We start from the raw sequence: 20,432 nt of genomic DNA, 5'->3' as shown, positions 1-20,432 counted from the left end.
TGGCATCTCTCAAAGCTCTCGGACTGGAAGAAGAAGCTGCCTGGCCACTTCCTCCTCTTCAGCACAGGCCACGCACAGTGTGCAGTGTGGGCAAGTCTGCATCTCTGTATTGGCCAGCTGCAGCTATACAAACAGTGCCGGAACCCAGCGGCCTTAATCAGCTGCTTGGTGACGGCCCTGGGCGCATGATGCATGAAATTGAAAATGCACACCGCTGGCAGCCTCCATCTCACGGGCCCTATAGCAGTGGTGTGTTCTGCTTCAATTGACGGTACGCTACTGATGCCCAGGTATCTAGAGTGTCTTGCCACTTGCTCTTCATCTATAAAACAAATTCGAAAAAATTGGCCAGCACTCTTTTGTTGGTATTAGTGCATGTTCACACTGTGGCCATAACCATACAAAATCTAGGATAATAACAATAAGTAAATACCCTACAGTAAATAAGTAAATAAATAGTACTGGTACATGAAAATAACAGGGTACTTAGTGTAATCTATTTGCTTTTAGAAATCACTTTGCTGCTCTTTTCTGTCCAGCTCTGGCTATATTCATAGTTACACATCAGCGTGATGTCTCTTTGTGTAGTCCGACATTTTATTGAACAGCGCACATACCCAATGATTATGCCCAATTGTGATCATCAAAATCGGATCATAATCGGACATACCCTCAGTCTCACAAGGTTTCACGGATGTGCGAATAGATCCATGAAACTCCATTGTCCCATCTGCCACCTGATAAAAATTCGGGCAACACTTGGATGTGTGAATATAGCCTAAATTGTATATTAGCCATCAGGGCCTACATGAGCCAGCACAGGTTGTGGCTAGTGTTAATAAAAAGCTTGTGGAAAACATTTTACTAGTTAGAATTTGGGACTCTACAACAGCGACGGTTTCAGAAATAACAAGTGATGCGCTGTGCTCTGTTTCATGCTGAATATAGATTCTTTTCAGATATGTTGGGGTTATAGCCTTAGCGCGTATGATTACCAGCTCATCATCTACTGAGTATAGACAGGGAAAAAAAACACTACAAATCGCCTTCTTATTTGCCAGACTAGAGCTTAACATACTCTGTCGGGCTCCAGCAAACCAGAACCAAAATTTCTCCTGAAGCAGCAAGCTCTCTGGGCATGTTTTCTTCTGTATCTCACAAGTATTGTACCAAATGCAAATAGCCCTCTAGAAATGCTGTGGAATATTTTCAGTATAGTCATGTATAGTTTTTTGTTGATGTTTTTTTAGATAATAGATTGTTCTGGATGCACTCTTCTAAACATTACACCTATGCTGATGTTAAGTTACCTCTTATAATTATTGATGGGCGGATCCGGACTGTAAAAGTGCTGGACCAAGAGGTCTCAGTAAACTCCGGGTAATGATCTGTATCCCGCAATTCGAGAAACAAAAAAAAACAAAAGAGAATAAGATATCGCAACCGCGCTATACTTACCGAGTCTAAGGTGCAACTGTAACTGCTTCCGTGGTCACTCATTCTACTTCTTTTATTAACTCCTTATTACCCAATTGCCCCCGCACCAAGGTAATCGGGAAGAGCCAGGTAAAGTTACTATTTTTAAGTTGGGGTGGGACCCAGTAAGCATGAATCTCCCCAGCCTGAGAATAGCAGCCCCCAGCTGTTGGGCTTTATCATGGCTGGGTGTCAAAAGTAGGGGGATTGCACACCATTTTTTAAAATCATTTAGTTAAATAATTTTTAAAAAACTATATGTGGTTCCTCTTATTTTGATACACAACCAACATAAGCGCACGGCTGGGGGCTGCATCCTGTAACCGTATGCTTTATCATAGATAGGCATCAAAATTGAGGGGGACCCTACGCCAATTATTTTTTTATTTGTTGTTACACCACGATAGTGATCCACAGACAGAGTCTGTGATTCCAAGCATGCAGACTCTGTCATGGAGGCTGTGGGCGCATCTGACTGCAACTAATCACAGATCCCAGGACTGCCGGTGGGTGGGGAAACCAGTGCTTATGGATGAGCAATAATGAGCGGCCCCAGAAGTAGAATGAGCGGCCTGGGAGCAGTTACAGCTGCGCCAGAGACTGGTAAGTATAACGCGCTTGTGTACCGCCCCGCGGGCTCGGCTGCGACCGCCGAGCCTCTTGGATCCGTGCTTGTACTGCGGGTGGTGGCTCGAGCCTCTCACGGACCCGGGGGTCACGTCGCTCTGCAAGGGAGTTGGCGCTACACGCGGAGACTTTGGTGAGGAGTTCCACGGCCGGGGCCGCAGTGGTTTGGTTTGGAATGTAAGTTCGTGACGCCACCCACGAGTTGTGGTGGTTGTAGACACCACCGCTGCGGTGAAGGTATGGGGACTCCCGGGAGCGGTGTAATGGCGCAGCTAGGTGTTGGTCCCGGGGTCCGGTTGGCGAGGGCCGAGGTGCAGAGTGAAGTGTTGCGGTGCAGTCCGTTGCACGGCCGAAGGCACTGGTGTACTCACTATGACACAAGACACCGGAGTCTCTGGTAAACCAAACGGAGTGATGAACGGGGCCCGCAGCCGGCTGCAGCTTCTCCCAGAATAGGTTGGTGGTTTCCGCCTTTCTCCTGCACCTCTGTGTGTAAATGTTTGACTCCTATGCCTAGACAACGGTAGTCCGCTCCCGGACTTGTAATCCAAGCTCCTGCAGGTGGCCACCACTGTCTGCCTCCTTGCCAATGGTGACTGGTCTCCGACCCAGCCATCCGGTAGTCTCTTGGCAGACCTGGACACAGGACTGCCCGTGAACTTGACTGCTCACTCCCTCCTCTAGACTACTCTTCCTCAACTTGAACCTTACTCCGTATTTTCCCGCCTCCAGGCCTGTGAACTCCTCGGTGGGCGGAGCCAACCGCCTGGCTCCGCCCCCTGGTGTGGACATCAAACCTGGAGGGTGGTGACAAGGCTTTTAGTTTGACTGATGTCACCTAACCGGGAGGGGGTGTGGTGTTGTGTGTGACTACCTGGGACAACCTGACTAGTCCAGGGCGTCACACTTGCTCCAAGCCCCCAAATCTTTTCAACCACCATTTGTAAGGGGATTCTGGCCCCCATAGACTTATATGGTGGGATCAGTGTTGTCCGGCCAGATATCCGGGATTAATTCCGGGCTGGAACCGGTTTTTCTTTTGTTTTTTGTTTTTTTAACCCAGTTAGACCTGCTGATTTTGGTTATCTGTGAGTCTGCCCATCACTACTTATAATGTCTTCCTTAGTGGGGAGCCATACGTTAGCACTGAATGCACCACTGGTATTTTTTTTGTTTTTATTACTATTATAAAGTTAAATTCTCTAGTGCTGCATAATACACTTTAAGGCTGTGTGCACACGCTGCATTTTTGGTGCAGTTTTGTCACAAAAATACCGGTCTATCCTTATGCCAGAAAAGTCAGGGACTGCACACGTTGCTTATATTTTCCTTGCAGATATGGTTTCAGATAAAACCTACAGCATGCCAATACTTGGTGCATTTTTCCCTGTGTTTTTCAGCCCTCCTAAGCCTGCTTTACACGCTGCAATGTATCTTACAATGTGTCGGCGGGGTCACGTCGTAAGTGACGCACATCCGGCATCGTAAGGTACATTGCAGTGTCTGACAGGTGCGTGCGATTGCGATTAAACGGTAAAACGTTAATCGCATACACATCGTACTTTTCTTTAGAATTGAACGTCAGATTGTTCATCGTACCCGGGGCAGCACACATCGCAGTGTGTGACACCCCGGGAACGATGAACAGATCTTACCTGCATCCTGCGGCTCCCGGCCCACAATGCGGAAGGAAGGAGGTGGGTGGGGTGTTTACGTCCCGCTCAGCTCCGCCCCTTCTCTTCTATTGGCCGTCTGCCGCATGACATCGATGTGACGCCAAACGTCCCTCCCACTCCAGGAAGTGGACGTTCGCCGCCCACATCGAGGTCGTATGGACGGGTAAGTATGTGTGACGGGGGTTAATCGTTTGTGCGGCATGTTCAACAAATTGAACGTGCTGCACATACGATGGGGGCGTTGCAAATCGCATACGATATCATATGCGAAATTGCAACGTGTAAAGCAGGCTCTATCCTTTGACTTGTTATAAAAAAAGTGACTTTTTTTGTGTCTTTTTCTGACAGAAGGTGCAGAAAATTTCTGCAACCATATAATCAGTGTGCGCACATACCTTAAAGCCTGCTTTACACGTTTCAATATGTCGTGCGATCGCACCCGCCCCATCGTTTGTGCCTCACGGGCAATTTGTTGCCCGTGTCGCACAATGCTGTAACCCCCCATCACACGTACTTACCTTCCAAACGACCTCGCTGTGGAACATCCACTTCCTGAAGGGGAGGGACGTTCGGCGACATCACACAGCGTCCGGCCAATAGAAGCGGAGGGGCGGAGATGAGCGGGACGTAAACATCCCGCCCACCTCCTTCCTTCCGCATTGCCGGTGGACGCAGGTAAGCTGCAGTTCATCGTTCCCGAAGTGTCACACGGAGCGATGTGTGCTGCCTCGGGAACAATGAACAACCGGACGTTCGATTTTTAGAAAATGAGCGACGTGTCAGTGGTGAACGAGAAGGTGAGTATTTCCGCTCGTTCATAGCTATCACACGCTACGATATCACTAATGATGCTGGAAGTGCGTCACTTACGACGTGACCCCGCCGACATCTCGTTAGATATATCGTAGCGTGTTAAGCCCGCTTAACAAGTCCCTTATCTGGTTAAAGAGTCACTAAGAAGTACAATAGATAGAAATATGTTTGTGGACTTTTTATTTTATTATTACATACATGTAAATAAATTGCAAAAAAAAAACAAACATTTTTACCATTGGGTTTCATTGAAAGTTGTGAACTCTTTGCTTTCTATAGCTTCATGGTTACACTGTCCATTGCTGACCATAGTATGAGTAACTCTTGATCTGTCATTGAGCTCTTATCTTCCTTCCTCTGAGCTCCTCTCAGCTGATTTAAGACTACATGAAGGGTGAGCTCAACTTTGTGCTCATAAAACACCTGACAGAATCTCAGAAAAACAAATAGAACATTGATATAAAGTCCTGTCGTGCAAACTCACTGATGGGTCTCATTTTGCTAATTCTGTAAACAGGAATAAGGCTATATAAAATAAATGGTGCAACACTTTGCAAAAAGGATTTGTAACCCCCCAGAAAATTTATGCATTGTAGTCAATATAAAAATGTCCCCGGCATTTGTAATTTATTCTCCTTTGAGACAAATATTGCAATATCATTCTTTTAATTAATTTGTCATTTGTAAACTATGCCAACCACTGAGCCATTCTATTTCTTTTAAATTTTAGGGGAAGACGATTTGGGAAGAGAGGTATGATGATTTTTCTCTTCTTAATATTTAGCATTTGTTAGGTCTTCTTTTAGGATACATTCAATTTTGGTGAGTTTTCTGGTTATTTAATTGAGGTTTGGAGAAATGAATGCAAACGATGGAGAAACTACGCAATTATGATATACCGATGTAAATTTTACAGTTGCAGAAAATCTCGTAATCTTTCTTGTGTGAACTAAACCCCTACAAATAAATGGAACTACAACAGAATATTTGGTATTATAGTGAACTGATGTTAAATTAGGTTTTGGGAGTCATTTTCTTTCATGATGAACATAGTATATTTTAAAATAGTAAACAAAGAGATTGCTTATGTAATAATCTGTTTAAGTCTTGAGGATCACTATAAAATAGAGAAAGGTGGTAAAAAATATATTAAGTCCTTAACTAAAAGTTGCATTGATTTATTCATTTTCATATTTAGAGCATATATAATTGACAGTTATATATAATTTTTGCATAATTTTTACATCTTTTTTTTACATTTTATTTTAAATTTGTAGCAAATGAAAATATGTAGCTCTTAAAAGTGGGATTTATGTTGATGAAAATAATCTTTGTAATGATCACTCCAACATTACATTTATTTTGAAAACTACTATTATAAAATTATTTGTGAATATGTAAAAATAAAGCCTTTCATCCAACTCTGGCTTCCGTCTTGCAAGACCCATAAGCTTTGGCTACATTTGTGGCTTCTATCAGACAGGCAAGTGCAGAAAATAAAAAGTAAAAATGTAAATATTTGGGAAGTGTCTTTGCAATAGGCCATACACGTTCGTTCACCGTCTCTCCAGACTCCGCTATATAATTCAGTGAAGCAAGAGAGAGGGGTTGTATTGCCGCTCTGATGGATAGACTCAGAGGATTTTTCATTAAAATCAGCATGTTTTATTGTTCATAGTTCTACACGTTTCGGAGCTGTACATTGTTATTGTTGGTTCCTGAAGAAGGAGCATGCTAGCTCTTCTTCAAGAACCTCTCTCCTGCTTCACTGAATTACTTCTCCACGTGGGGCTGCAGCAGACGGTTATCCGTGCTAACAAGTGATCTACATTAGTTGTGACAGGTATCACTTACCTAGGTGAGTGATTCAATGCACCCCCTTAAGGCCGCTTTACACGCTGCGATATCATTACCAATATCGCTAGCGTGCGTACCCGCCCCCATCGGTTGTGCGTCAGTGGCAAATCGCTGCCCCTGGCGCACAACATCGCGCGGACCCGTCACACATACTTACCTGCCTAGCGACGTCGCTGTTACCGGCGAACCGCCTCCTTTCTAAGGGGGCGGTTCGTTCGGCATCACAGCGACGTCACTAAGCGGTCACCCAATCAAAGCGGAGGGGCGGAGATGTGTGGGACGAACATCCCGCCCACTTTCTTCCATGATCATTGCGGGCGGGACGCAGGTAAGGAGAGGTTCCTCATTCCTGCGGTGTCACACGTAGCGATCTGTGCTGCCGCAGGAACGACGAACTACATCGTTACTGCAGCAGCAACGATAATTGAGCTTGGGGGGGGATGTCACCGATTAGCGATTTTGAACGTTTTTGCAAAGATTCAAAATCGCTAATAGGTGTCACACACAACGACATCGCTAATGCGGCCGGATGTGCGTCACAAAATCCGTGACCCCAACGAGATCGCTTTAGCGATGTCGTAGCGTGTAAAGCGGCCTTTAGACTGGTTCCACCACGAAAAGACGCCAGATTTGCGCCTTTTTGTCTTTTCAGCTCCTTTGTTCTGACTCTGCTATATTATTATTATTAGTATTATTTATTATTATAGCGCCATCAATTCCATGGCGCTTTACATGTGAAAGGGTATACATAATAGCGACAAGTACAATAATCATAAACAATACAAGGCACAGACAGGTACAGGAGGAGAGAGGACCTTGCCCGCGAGGGCTCACAGTCTACAAGGGATAGGTGAGGATACAGGACAACAATGTCTCTAACAGCAGCTCATTTCTCTCGACAGCAAAGGGATCAGCGTTGAGATTCCAACTGGAATCATTCTCTCCCCCAACCTCATTTCTCAGGGAAGAGTTAGGAGACCCCTATAAATGTCAGATGATCTTCTGGTCCTACCTATATCATGAAGATTTCATAGAGCATCATAAAATTGGACACATCTGTAGAAACTGTAAAATTCCCAAAGACGGCCCAGACTATCGTACATTGACTCTATTAACGCCATTTCCATTGAATTTATGCATTGATGACTATACTTATTACTGCATTGTAACTAAACAAACCGTTTTACTTTTCAGGAGAATGGAGGCGGCTCCTTGAAAGTGGTGCATTTTGGTTTAGTGTGATCGGAGAAGACAACATTGCAAGATTAGAGTTCTCCAAAATCATAAATTGTCATCTTAACTACTTTTTTTTATTAATTACTTTGATATGATACATTTTGTACTTTTATATAAATAGTTACCGTAAATTGTCTGTATAATCTGTTCAGTCTTTATTTAACTCCGGGATGGGTAACATTTTATTTTATATCATTTCACTTTATATAATTTCTCTTTATATCATTTCATTTTATATCATTTCTTTTTATATCATTTCACTTTATATCATTTCACTTTATATCTTTTCTCTTTATATCATTTCATTTTATATAATTTCTCTTTATATCATTTCTCTTTATATCATTTAATTTTATATAATTTCTCTTTATATCATTTCACTTTATATCATTTCACTTTATATCATTTCATTTTATATCATTTCATTTTATATCATTTCACTTTATATCATTTCATTTTATATCATTTCACTTTATATAATTTAACTTTATATAATTTCACGTTATATCATTTCACTTTATATTATTTCATTTTTTGTTACATTTTCAAATTTTAATTAGCAATTTTATGAATACAATGTTTGATCTATGTACTGGGAACTCTTAAATTTGTTATTGTTATTACATTTTTTTTTATCCATAGCAGTAACACATAAAGGAAAAAGTGGAAATATTTCCAACTGAACATACACAAGTAAACGCCAAGGTGGCATGTAAATCTTTTTCACTCTTTTCTGCCTTACATGTGACTGTATGAAGAGGAAATGTTGATGTCATTAACATGGAACTGTGCTTAAAAAAAAAAAAGAAGAAGCCTCCATCACCCTGATAAGATATTTTGCATTTCCTGCAAATTATATCTCTGTTCTAGCAATCCACCCTTGTAATGCAGATTTGACTTCCACTTAAGTCGGTGAAAAGCATTCTATTGAGATACTAAGAGATAACATCTTCCTTTAGAATACCTCCATGAAAGAGCAGCCGTTCGCAGGCAGAAGCATTTTGCTAAGAAAGCTCTCAATTTTCCTAATCTAGAACTATAATCTTGCTCAAATAACCATTATTTTTCCTTTAAGAAACATATAAAGTCCTTTTATCCAGCATTCCAATTTGATCTTACTCCGGCTTCCCAAAAGAAATTATGCATAAGTGTTAACCTTTCTCTGCCATTATACAATTCTGTGAAATGAAAGAAATGGCACGGGTTTTTTTCTTCTTCCCTTTTTCACCGTGATATCGTTTTCATTTTGTATGCAGGCAAACGACTGATAAACCTATTTTTTATTGACACGAGAATCTTCTTGGAGAAGCTGTGTCCTGTAAAATAATTTACTAGCGTCTATTTGTTAACGAACACTGAGAAGAATAAAGCCATTTTGTACTGTAACACGCGGGACTCTCGTTGCTCATTAAAATATGTCCTATTCTGTGCGGATGAAATCATAGACTAACTCTATCTTTCAAGATTTAATTATTCATAGCTCTAACAATAAGTTGGCCAGCAACGGGGCAGAGCCCAGGTATAATCTATCAGTTTGTTTCCTGACAATAAATGTCAGCGAGGTGAGGGGAGTGCTCATAAAACGATCTAGTGGAATTGTGTGCAAGTAGCTCGTGTGAACGTCTGTATTAAATAGTACTTACGGCATAATCGCTCGACTTATGTTGGTTCTTATAAGCTTATAAACATTAGGATTATGCATCAGGCATCACTGTAGAGGGGAAAAAAAGATGGTGTTATAGTTATTTGGCTCTTCGTTTCATTTTTCGGAGAAGTAAAAAGTACAATTAGTTATGAAATATAGATTATTTATGGCTGAAATGGGTTTTTTTTAACATATGTGAAATTATTTCTTCTACTATTTCCCATCTTGCTAAAAGAGGGATTCTTACAATCAGTTCTACTGGACTGTCCTTTTTAAGAGCTAGGAAGTTGCTAAATTTCTTCAATTGTCAAGTGCCAAGGCTGATATCAATTACTTTAAAGGGTTGTCCCAAGAAAGAAAGTGGCAATTATATTATTTCTCTAAAGGAATTCTGTCAGCAGGTTTTTGCTACCTCATTTGAGAACAGCATGATGTAGACAAAGAGATTCTGAATCCAACGATGTATAACTTATATTAATGGATGCAGCAGTTCTGACACAATCAGAATTTTTAGATTTAGCCATCTAGCTGTCACGCAACGAGTGTGGGAGCATTCACACCAACCAAAGTCTGATGCACAACGAAAAACACCTCAAAAACACCACAGAGAAGGGGACTCCGGGAAAACATTAACAATGGTGGGCCCTGGTACTAGTGAAAATGTAGATGGACTCCTCCTATCCTCACCTGTAGCTGTCCCTACTCTTCTAGCCAGTCCCTATATAGTCTTCGTAACTGTCGCCAAGTAGCACCCTGAGTCCCTGGGAAACCCTATAGATGCCCTGACTAGTGAGAGGCAGGTGAGGTTCACTAAACCCACCATTGCACTAATAAGTCAAAAGGGCAGGAGAGACGAACAGGGGATAAACAACCAAAATGCAGACATTATGACTTCAGTGGAATCCACAAGATACAGATCAAACTAATGCAGGTTGGAGATAAAGTGCACATGCATAGTAACCCCAACCCCCCCCCCCATACCCTGAAGAAGCCCACGCAAAGCATGTGTGTCGGGGTCCTGGAGGTGCACCACTTTACAGATTTCGGAGTATTATGAGTGAGTGTCTCCCACTATGGGGCTGAGTACCATTGCTGCTATTATGCTCGTGCACTTTACTATGGGCAAGTGTTCCCTTATGTGAACTGAGTACTCTTGCTGCTACTATGCATGTGCACTTTATCTCTAGCCTTCATTAGTTTGATCTGTATCTTGGCGCTCTTCTCATCACCAACATTGTATTTTATTGTACATGTTGTACTGTCATTGTGTATGGTCAATAAATAAATCTAATTCTTTATTATGGTGCATTTATGACTATTTGGTTATAGGTTTGATTGTATCTTGAGTCACTACCTAATTCCTCTGCACTATACTCCTTCTGTAGAAAGCTGGGTTTTCTGATCTACATTGTGGGTGACAATAACGTTTCCCCTTGCCCTTTGTTCAGATGTTGCTGACAAAATTAAATACCGCTAGGGTCCATTTTCACTGTTAAAAGGAATCTGTCAGCAGGTTTTTGCTATGTAATTGCAAGACAGTATGCTGTAGGGGTTAAAGCACAGATAAATCTAAAATCTCTGATAACGTCAGAACAGCTGCACCCAGTAAACTAAGTGAGACAATGTTGGATTCAGGATCTCTTTGCCTACATCCTGCTGCTCTCAGATGAGGTAGCAAAAACCTGCTGACAGATTCTCTTTAAATGTTGACCAACCGCCAACATGTGTGCTGGTTGGCGGGCATTTAATAGTCTGTAAACACAGGCCAATAATGCATCAAATGCACATAGAACAATCTGTGAAAGATCATTCAGTTCCCATAAGCTGCCATTGTTCTCGGCAGCTCACAACCTGTTTACACAGGACAATGCGCTCATGAGAATGGTGATCAATTAACCCAATTATCGAGAATTTTGAATTTTCATCGAGTGATCGGTGGCCTGTTTACACTGTATGATTATCATGAAGCAGCCTGTGTAGCAATACACGATAATCGCAGTGTAAATGCCCCTTTAGTTATTGGGTATGTAATAGGGCACATTAAATAGTGCTCTAGAGTTTCTATAATGCTGCCATACGTCATCGCTCCTGTTCTGAATTCTGGCCATGATTATGTCAGTAACAAGTAATAATCTGTGTGAGGGATTAGTATGACACCAGGCTGTGATCTGTAATCCCTCGCTGTTATAATATAATCTATTTACCCTGCATATTAAGAGGCTTTGGTTTTAGGGAGAAAAAAAAGTGTAATTTAAAGAAAAATTTGTTACATCATTAGTACAGAGTCCACGATGTTGGATTCATAGTTTCGCAATGCTTTATCAATTTTGTTTTATTTTTCAGTGTTTGTTCTGTTATTTTCAAGCATACGTTGGTATCAATGGTGCGTACAAGTGAAGTGGGGTGGGGTGAAGGCGTACGTGTGTGTGAACACCCTACTGTTACAAACTCCAGTATACACCACTAATGGACAAGAAAGCCATGGACCCCATAGGGGGGAGGGGCGACATGACCAGAGGGAAGGAAGGGAGTGAGGGGGTTAATAAAGTTGAAATAGGGCATTATGGGAGGATATAGGGGATTGGTGGAGAAAGGGTCCCTATAGGGGAGGGGGGGGAAGTATATAAGTAATGGGGAGGGGTCTTACCTCCCCTTTTGACTCCGGACGGCGACAGATTCCCAGGACCAGGACGTCGGCAGCGTGGACGTGGCGGACCCTCAGAAGTGGGACCAGATGATACGAGCGGCGATGGCGGTGCACGGGGCCCGGGCAGTGCAGTCCCACGTCAGGGCTGCCTGGGTTTCCCCGTCGGCACCTGCCCCTCGCTCCCCCTCTAGCCACGGGCGGCGTTCCAGGCCCCCGTTCAGGTATTCTCCGGGCGCAGGGGGGGGGGGCGAGGAGGCCCAGCGAGAGCCCCCCCTCGGGACCCTCCGCGGCGGGGCGGGCGGCAGCAGCTCCCAGCGTCTGCCCCGGCCGCCGGGAGGAATCTCCGGCGAGGCCGCGGCGGCCGAGAAGGGGGCGTGGCCAGCCCGGGGCCTTCTTCCGATGTCAGGCCTCGGGCTGGAGTGCAGAGCCCAGCGGCGTCTCCCGGCCGGGAGCGAGCCCGGCGATGGACTGAGGCCAGCGGTGGCCTGGATGGAGGCGGGCCCGGCCTGGGACCTACTTCCGGTCCCAGGCCTCGGGCTAGATTTGGCAGGCCGGCGGCAGCCCGGGATCCGGGCCGTGCCCAGCGTGGATCGGAGGCACGGAGAGGGGGCGTGTCCGGCCTGGGGCCTGCTGTGGATGCCGGGCCCCCGGCGGTGGGGCACGTCCCGGCGGCTGCTCCTATATAGGTGCGGGCCCAGCGGATGATGGAGGCCAGCTGTACCCCCCCCCCCCGAGGACAGGGGGGGAGGGGGGGGGCCGGGCGCAGGCAGCCAGCGGGGGGACCGGGTGGGCAGGCGCCACCAGGATACCTGCGAGGCTGCGGAGAGAAGGAGGGACGGCGGGAGCCCTGCTGCGACTGCCAGGTCCCTCAGGTCAGCAGCACTGCGTCCGGCGGCCGCGGTCTCCCTCGGGCGGGGGAGGACCCAGCGGGAGGTCCCGGTCGGAGGCCCTGGAGGGCAGGAATCGACGGTGGGGAGCCCCCCAAGCCCGGGGAGAGGCTCCTCCAGGAAGAGGATGCGGTTGGCGGCGGCCCAGGGGACAGGACGGTCTTGTGGGCTGTCGCCGCACAGTGCCCACGCGGCGGCCCAGGAGGGCGGCCGTGGTGGAGGGGGCGCATCGGCTGCGTCCTCTGGGGCTGGGACGGTTGGAGGACGACTACAGCAAGGAAGAAGAACGAGCCCTCAGGTCGGGGGGACGAACCAGAGGAGCAGATGGCAGAGGACGTCACAGTTTCGATTTATATCTCTGCGTCACGGTCGGGTGAGCTAGCCGTGGATTCGGCATTGCTTGCGGCGCGGGGTGCTGGTGTTGGGGAGGTGGCTGCGGGTACGGCAGCGCCAGAGGGGTCAGCTTTACTTAGTCAGTTGCTGGGGGTTTTTTGCAGGGTTTAGCGCGAGCGCTGGTGGCGGCGGCCTGGACGGGGTCAGCGGCGGATGGCGCAGCAGCGGCCAATGGCGAGAAGGCGCCGGTGGGGGCGGGTGCAGTTAGCGGAGTAGTGGAGTCCGTGGGCGACAAAACAGGTGATGGAAAAGGAGGATGAGGTGGTGCGGCTGGATGATAGGGCGAAGAGCGAGGTGTAGGTGTGCTTTGAGGGACCGCTAGGGGCGCACCTCAAAAAAAAAAAAAAAAACATTTGGAAAGGAGAGTAGGTGGAGAGATTTTCCCTACTACCCCTGGAGAAATTTAACCTAAGCAGGGTGAAGCCGAGCGATTCCGAGAAGGAAAAGGAGGAGGAAGAAAAACGCCGTTATAGGCTCATTCCTCGTTCCTTTTTCCAATTGGTTGCAGGCGTTCGTAATTTTGGCCAGCGTGATAGGGGAAAGGAGCCGGAGCCTTGCTCGGCTCTGTTTGGCTATACGGATGCAATTGGGGAGGCGTATCGCACGTATGGGGGCTTGGCATGGCTGCGGTATGCTGAGCAGTTTAGGCAGCGGACGGCGTTGCGGCCCGGCTTGCGGTGGGACCATGAGGTCATTTCCTTATGGATGCGTTTAATGGCGGCCCCGAGCCAGCCCTTTCGTGGGGGCGCCGGGGGGGCGGGAGCCGGGCCCTCGGGTATCCAGAAAAAGGGATTGGTGCTGGCAATTTAACGAAGGCCAGTAAAAATTTGGTGCAGCGTGTAGGTTACATCATGAGTGCTCCGGCTGCGGGGGGGGGGGACATAGTTTGTCCAAATGTTTTAAGAAAGGGAGAGGCAAGGCCAGGGACGGGTCTGGTAAAAGGGAGGACGCTGGTGAAAATAGGGGTGATGGCGCCGTTTTAAGTAGGTATCCGGACGGGGCAGCGGCGTCGCTTTTGTGGTTTGGTTTTGTACGGTTTTCAGATTCCGTTGGCGGTTGAGGCATTGCCTCTGGTTTGTCGTAACTTACGGTCGGCAAGGGCCACCCTATGGTTGGGGGTGAGACGTTGGGTAAAGAGGCTGAGCTGGGCAGGATGGGGGGCCCATTTGAGAGCCCGCCGTGCAGTAATCTGGTGGTGTCCCCGCTGGGGGTGGTGCCAAAGTAGGAGCCGAACAAATTTCGGCTCATTCATCATCTTTCATTTCCGGAGGGGTCGTCGGGGAATGATGGCATCGCGCCGGAGTTGTCGGCGGTGTACTACGTCTCATTTGACAAAGCGCTGGATTTGGTACGGGCGGCGGGACGCGGTGCATTGATTGCAAAGGCGGATGTAGAAGCGGCGTTTCGTTTATTGCCGGTGCATCCGGAGAGTCAGCACCTTCTGGGTTGTGCTGGTGGGGGGAAAGTTTTATGGGGATCGTTGTTTGCCTATGGGCTGTTCAATTTCTTGTTCATATTTGGAGGTGTTTAGCTCCTTTGTTGAGTGGGTGGCGCAGGACGTGTCTGGCTTGTCCTCCATTATCCACTATTTGGATGATTTTCTGTGCGTTGGTCCGGCGGGTTCCATGGTGTGCGCTGGTTTGTTGTTCGCCTTGCAGAGAATGGCGGATCGTTTTGGGCTCCATTTGGCGCAAGAAAAGCGGAGGGGCCGGCGCCGGTTATGCGGTTCCTGGGGAGTGACTTGACTCTCTGGCTATGGAATGTAGGTTGCCGGAGGACAAGATTGTGGATTTGCGGAGCGCAGTTGCGGCGATGCTGGCAGCGAAAAAAAAAAAAAAAAAAGTGCGGCTTAAGGTGCTACAGTCTTGGCTCGGGAAGCTGCATTTTGCATGCAGGATTAGGCCAATGGGACGTGTTTTCGCCAGGAGGTTGGCGACGGCTACGGCAGGCGTGCGGTCCTAGGGGCATTTGGTGCGGGTCACGCGGGAGATCAAGGAAGATTTCTTGGTTTGGGATGTCTTCTTGAGGCGTTTTACCGGTCGAGCTTTGTGGTTGGAGAAGGCGGTGCCTAAGGGTGCGCTGGAGCTGTATACGGATGCGGCCGGGTCGGCGGGTTTCGGCGCCATTTTCAGGGACATTGGTGCATTGGGAAGTGGCCTGAGGAATGGCGGCAGAGTGGCCTGGTAAAAAAAATCTGGCCCTGCGGGAGTTGTTTCCAATCGTGGGGGCGGTGGTGTTGTGGGGGTCGCAATTTTCGGGACGTAAAGTGTGCTTTCATTGCGATAATCAGGCGGTGGTGCATGCAATAAGCAGCTTGTCAGCGAAGTTTGGACTGGTAGTGGCATATCTGCGGCATTTGGTGCTCAAGTGTTTACTGTGGAATATTCATGTGGTTGAAAAACATGTGCCGGGGGTGGATAACGGGGTGGCCGACGCTTTATCTCGTTTTCAGTTCCACAGGTTTCGGGACTTAAGGCCGGGGGCGGACGAGATTGGAGCGGTGTGTCCAGAGGACTTGGGGAGCCTGGTGAGGCAGCGATTGTGGGCTTGATTAGAAATTTTGTAACCGAGGTGACTTGGTGCCGTTATGCAAAAGTGTGGGTTGAGTGGCAGGCAGTGCTGGGAGCGATGTTGGCAACGGGCGAGGGGATTATTTATTGGCGCTCTTGGCATTGGTGAGTGAGGATTTTAAGGCTGGGAGGTCAGCATCGGCTGTGGGGCAGTGGCCTTCTGGTTAAAGGTTAGGGGTGAGCAAGACGTTTCGCGGGATTTCCGCGTGCGGCAGGCCTTGAAGGGTTTTCAGAAAGGGGTAAAGGTGCGGGACGCTAGGCGTCCCATTTCGTTGGACTTGTTACGGCGATTGGTGGATGGTTTGCGGGTTCTTTGTGTCTCAGCATATGAGACGGTACTGTTTGAAGCCGCTTTTGTGTTAGCTTTTCCGGGGTTTTTGGATTGGGGAGTTGGTGAGCCCTTCTAGGGTTAATGGGGGCGGTTATCGCTATCCGAGGGTGTGTCGGTAGTGGGACAGAGAGTGGAGTATCGGCTCCGGCGGTCCAAAATGGAACAGATGGGTCGAGGCATGTTGGTAGTGTTGTATGCGGTGCGAGGGGATGAGTTGTGCCCGGTGCAGGTGGTGAGTACGTTTGTGGATGGCGGGGCGGTCTTCCGGGCCCGCTGTTGTGTCACGAAGACTGGGCTTGGTTGTCTCGTTACCAGTTTTGTAGCAGTGCTGAGGAGTTGTCTGCGCTGGGCGGGGGAGAGCCCAGAGGATTACGGGTCTCATTCCTTTGGGATCAGGGCAGCGATGGAGGCTTCTCGTTGGGGCCTTGGAGATTACGTGGTGAGACGGATTGGTCGGTGGGAGTCCTATCGTTTTCGGGGTTATGTGCGCCCACAGTTATTTCATTGAGGTTTCGGTTGGAGTTTTTGTTTGTGTTGCTGTTGGGGGTTGTTGTTCCTTGGGCAATTTGGAATGGCGCTGTTGTTTGTTAAAGTTGTTTCTTTTATCATGGGAGTGTGTCTGATCTGGGTTTTGGGGCACTCTGTCGTTTTTCTGGGGGGGGCCCGTTGGGCTGACGCTCGTCCAAAATGGTCGGCAGTTGGGTGTGGACGGATCGCTGGCGTCGGTCAAGTGGATTGGAGTGCGTGGCATGGAATGGAGCAGGGTCGTGCCGGAGTTCGAATATTATTACAGGATGGTCAGACCTCCGAACGTGTTAGTGTTGCACGTGGGGGGGAATGACCTGGGTTCGCGGGCATCCCGCGATCTGATCAGGGACACTAAGATGGACCTTTTTGCGTTTATGGACACGGTATCCGGGCTTGATAGTGGTGTGGTCGGATATTGTGGCCAGATTATGGTGGAGGGGGGCCCGGTCGGTGGAAAAGCTTAACCGCGCCCGGGCTCAAGTGAACAGGGTGGTTGCGCGTTTTGTGCGGAAAAATGGCGGTGTTGTGGTGAGGCACGTGGACCTGGAGTCGCCGAAGTGGCAGTTTAGGAGGAGTGATGGGGGTTCACCTTAATGATATTGGTTCCGATTTATGGGCCCTGGGTTTGCCTGATGGCGTGGAGCAAGCCTTGGGTGTGTGGCGGGTCCAGGCCACGTAAGGTGTCACGTGTCCTGTCCTGTGGCGGGGGTAGGTCTGGTCCAGAAGCGGTTGTAAGGGATTGGTAGCTGGACCGAGAGGCACTGTCTGGGTATGGTGTCTCCGGGTTCCGGTAAATTGCAGGCACAGGGTTCTGCAAAGTTTGGGGGGTATTAATCCGTGGGGTGATTAATACCTCATCTCTGGGTCGGAGTGTTGCGGCCAGGGATATTGTCGTAGGAATTGGTTTCTGGATCGGGCCTACATAAGGTTTTCATGTTTTGTTTATTATGTGTTACCTATTATTGTGTGTTTGGGGTCGCCCGTTGGACGGCGCCCCCTTGTGTTAGTATGTTAATAATAGGTAATAAAGGCTGCTGTGGCCAATTTGTTTAACCAAGTCATATGCAGTCGGTGTGTTATTTTAGGTTAAGTTGGGTATACTAACCATCACGACCGGAGAATCCTTCCTCAGTGGTCATGTATGCACACACAAATGTAACAAAACTTTTTATGGGAAAATTATTTTGGTAAAAATAACCCCTGTTCGGCGTGCCACTTTCTTTTATATTGAGCCCACTGGTCCTCTTTTTACTTTTTTGAGTACAGGACAAAACTTTTTAGACTAATATTTTGGAAGCGGTCAATACCAACTTCTCTCTTTTTCATCTTAATTATATAGATCTATGGTTTGGTAAAAGCAAAAAGACGCAAGTGTGAAGGTCAATTCACCTCCACCGCATGGAGAAACGTGAAGATGACAGATGCGGATTGGCTTCTTTCTACCTGAGCACCGTTTCTTTTCTTTATATAATTAGATTGGTGAATCTTCTGTAGCAGAGGTGATTGAACGTTATCTGTTATATGTGTTGAAGCCTCGGAGAACTTCTTAAGCGGGCTTTACACGCTACGAGATTGCTACAGCGATCTCGTTGGGGTCACGGATTTTGTGACGCACATCCGGCCGCTGTAGCGATGCCGTTGCGTGTGACACCTATGAGCGATTTTACATCGTCGCAAAAACGTGCAAAATCGCTCATTGGTGACATGGGGGTCCATTCTCAAATATCGTTACTGCAGCAGTAACGAAGTTGTTCCTCGTTCCTGCGGCAACACACATCGCTCCGTGTGACACCGCAGGAACGAGGAACCTCACCTTACCTGCCTCCCGGCCACAATGCGGAAGGAAGGAGGTGGGCGGGATGTTTGTCCCGCTCATCTCCGCCCCTCCGCGTTGATTGGGCGGCGGTTCAGTGACGCTGCTGTGACGTTGCTGTGACGCTGAACGAACCGCCCCCTTAGAAAGGAGGCGGTTCGCCGGTCACAGCGACGTCGCAGGGAAGGTAAGTAGTGTGACGGGTCCGGATGAAGTTGTGCGACACGGACAGAGATTTGCCTGTGTCGCACAACCGATGGGGGCGGGTACGCACGATGGCGATATCGGTACCGATATTGCTGTGTGTAAACCGGCATTTACTTGTATATCTATATAAGGTTGTTTGAACAAATATCTTTGTCTATTGAGTAGCAAGAGAAATTAAACAAGTAGCCAAACCAAAATATTCTTCTTGGAAGCAAAGAGATATAATAGGGATGGTAAAACATGTATGAATACCTGTTTCCTTTCCACTTAATACCTGGAGGGACCAGTTAGGCCCTGTGTGCACTAGAAAATGGAATTTTCTTAAGAAAATTCTGCAGGCTCTGAAAGATTACCGCACCCACAGTAAAAACCCGCGGCAAACAGCACCTGAAAATCGCGATTTGCCACAGTTTTGTCACAAATTTTCCATAGGTTGTTCCCTGCGGTTTTTGACCATTGGTGAAAAAAAATGCAGTGTGCGGACAGCATTTTTTTTTTACCATAGGTTTTGCTGAGGAAGGACTGCAGCAAGGTTATAAACATTTTCTGCAGCAAAACATGCCAGAAAACCGCGGCAAAAAACGCAGAGTGCGCATAGGGCCTTATGATATATAATCATACCTAGCAGATGTCTTGCAAAAATGTACACATATGGAACAAATTATGAGGCACATACAGTACAGACCAAAAGTTTGGACACACCTCATTCAAAGAGTTTTCTTTATTTTCATGACTCTGAAAATTGTAGATTCACATTGAAGGCATCAAAACTATAAATAAACACATGTGGAATGAAATACTTAATAAAAAGTGTGAAACAACTGAAAATATGTCTTATATTCTAGGTTCTTAAAAGTAGCCACATTTTGCTTTGATTACTGCTTTGCACACTCTTGGCATTCTCTTTTATTTTATGTCAATACATTTTTATTAAGATTTTACATAATACAGGTTATACACCGCAACAAACATGCGGACAGTTGAAAAATTTGTCCTATAACAGCAGGACAATAAAATTCAAAGTAAAAACAGATAACAGCTGAAAATTCAGCATAGTAGGGATAGGGCATACAATTTGCAACATAGGAAGCAAGGGTAGGGATGATAGGTAATAAGGTAACAGGTCCACCAATCAGGACTGGAAAGACGAGAATTTGGACACCACCCAGGGGGACCAACGATTCCTTATTTTATTTTTGGTTAACAGATCTGAGGTCAGAAGGAGCTCATATATTGACTTTTTTGGATAATTTCCAGTTTAGAGGGGATAGTTATTTCTCTCCAGTGGTCTGCCAGACACATATGTGCTGCTATTAGAATGTGTGATACAATTGGTCTCAAATCACCAGGGAATATATGTAAACCGATCCCCAAAACCACTAGCGGACCGCTCAAACTTCCAGCCAGGCCTGTAACTGAGGTAATAATGTTAGACACTTCTTCTCAAAAAGGCCGGATGAGCGGGCAATCCCACCACACGTGCCCAAGGGAGCCAACACCCGAGCAGCCCTTCCAGCAGGATTGGGGATATAAACCACGGAATTTGGAAATCTTCAGCGGGGTGTAGTACCAGTCAAAGTGAACTTTCTTAAGCTGCTCAAGATGATTGATACAGGAGGAATATTTCTGCAGGGCGCCAGAAGCGAACCACCATTGGTCTAGGGTTGAGGAGAAAGCAAGAGCTCCTTCCCAGCGCCTCATATACGTTTGTTTAGGACCATTACCA

The 20,432-nt window shown here is 47.0% G+C and overlaps 1 protein-coding gene and 1 long non-coding RNA gene across 3 annotated transcripts in view; one reads left to right on the top strand and one right to left on the bottom strand.

Moving 5' to 3' along the window:
• WDPCP (WD repeat containing planar cell polarity effector) overlaps window positions 1-7,880 on the top strand; it is a 422,579-nt gene extending 414,699 nt beyond the window's left edge. Inside the window, exons 17-18 of the mRNA XM_075339251.1 lie at window positions 5,323-5,345; window positions 7,644-7,880. Coding sequence (XP_075195366.1) covers window positions 5,323-5,345; window positions 7,644-7,691 — 71 coding nt within the window. The 3' untranslated portion in view covers window positions 7,692-7,880. The remainder of the gene's footprint in view (window positions 1-5,322; window positions 5,346-7,643) is intronic.
• LOC142296046 (uncharacterized) overlaps window positions 1-20,432 on the bottom strand; it is a 57,179-nt gene that overhangs the window by 8,533 nt on the left and 28,214 nt on the right. The gene's annotated exons all lie outside the window — the stretch shown is intronic.

This window comes from Anomaloglossus baeobatrachus, chromosome 3 (genome assembly GCF_048569485.1).
Source record: "Anomaloglossus baeobatrachus isolate aAnoBae1 chromosome 3, aAnoBae1.hap1, whole genome shotgun sequence".
Taxonomy (NCBI): domain Eukaryota; kingdom Metazoa; phylum Chordata; class Amphibia; order Anura; family Aromobatidae; genus Anomaloglossus; species Anomaloglossus baeobatrachus.
This window is presented reverse-complemented; position numbering and strand designations above follow the sequence as displayed.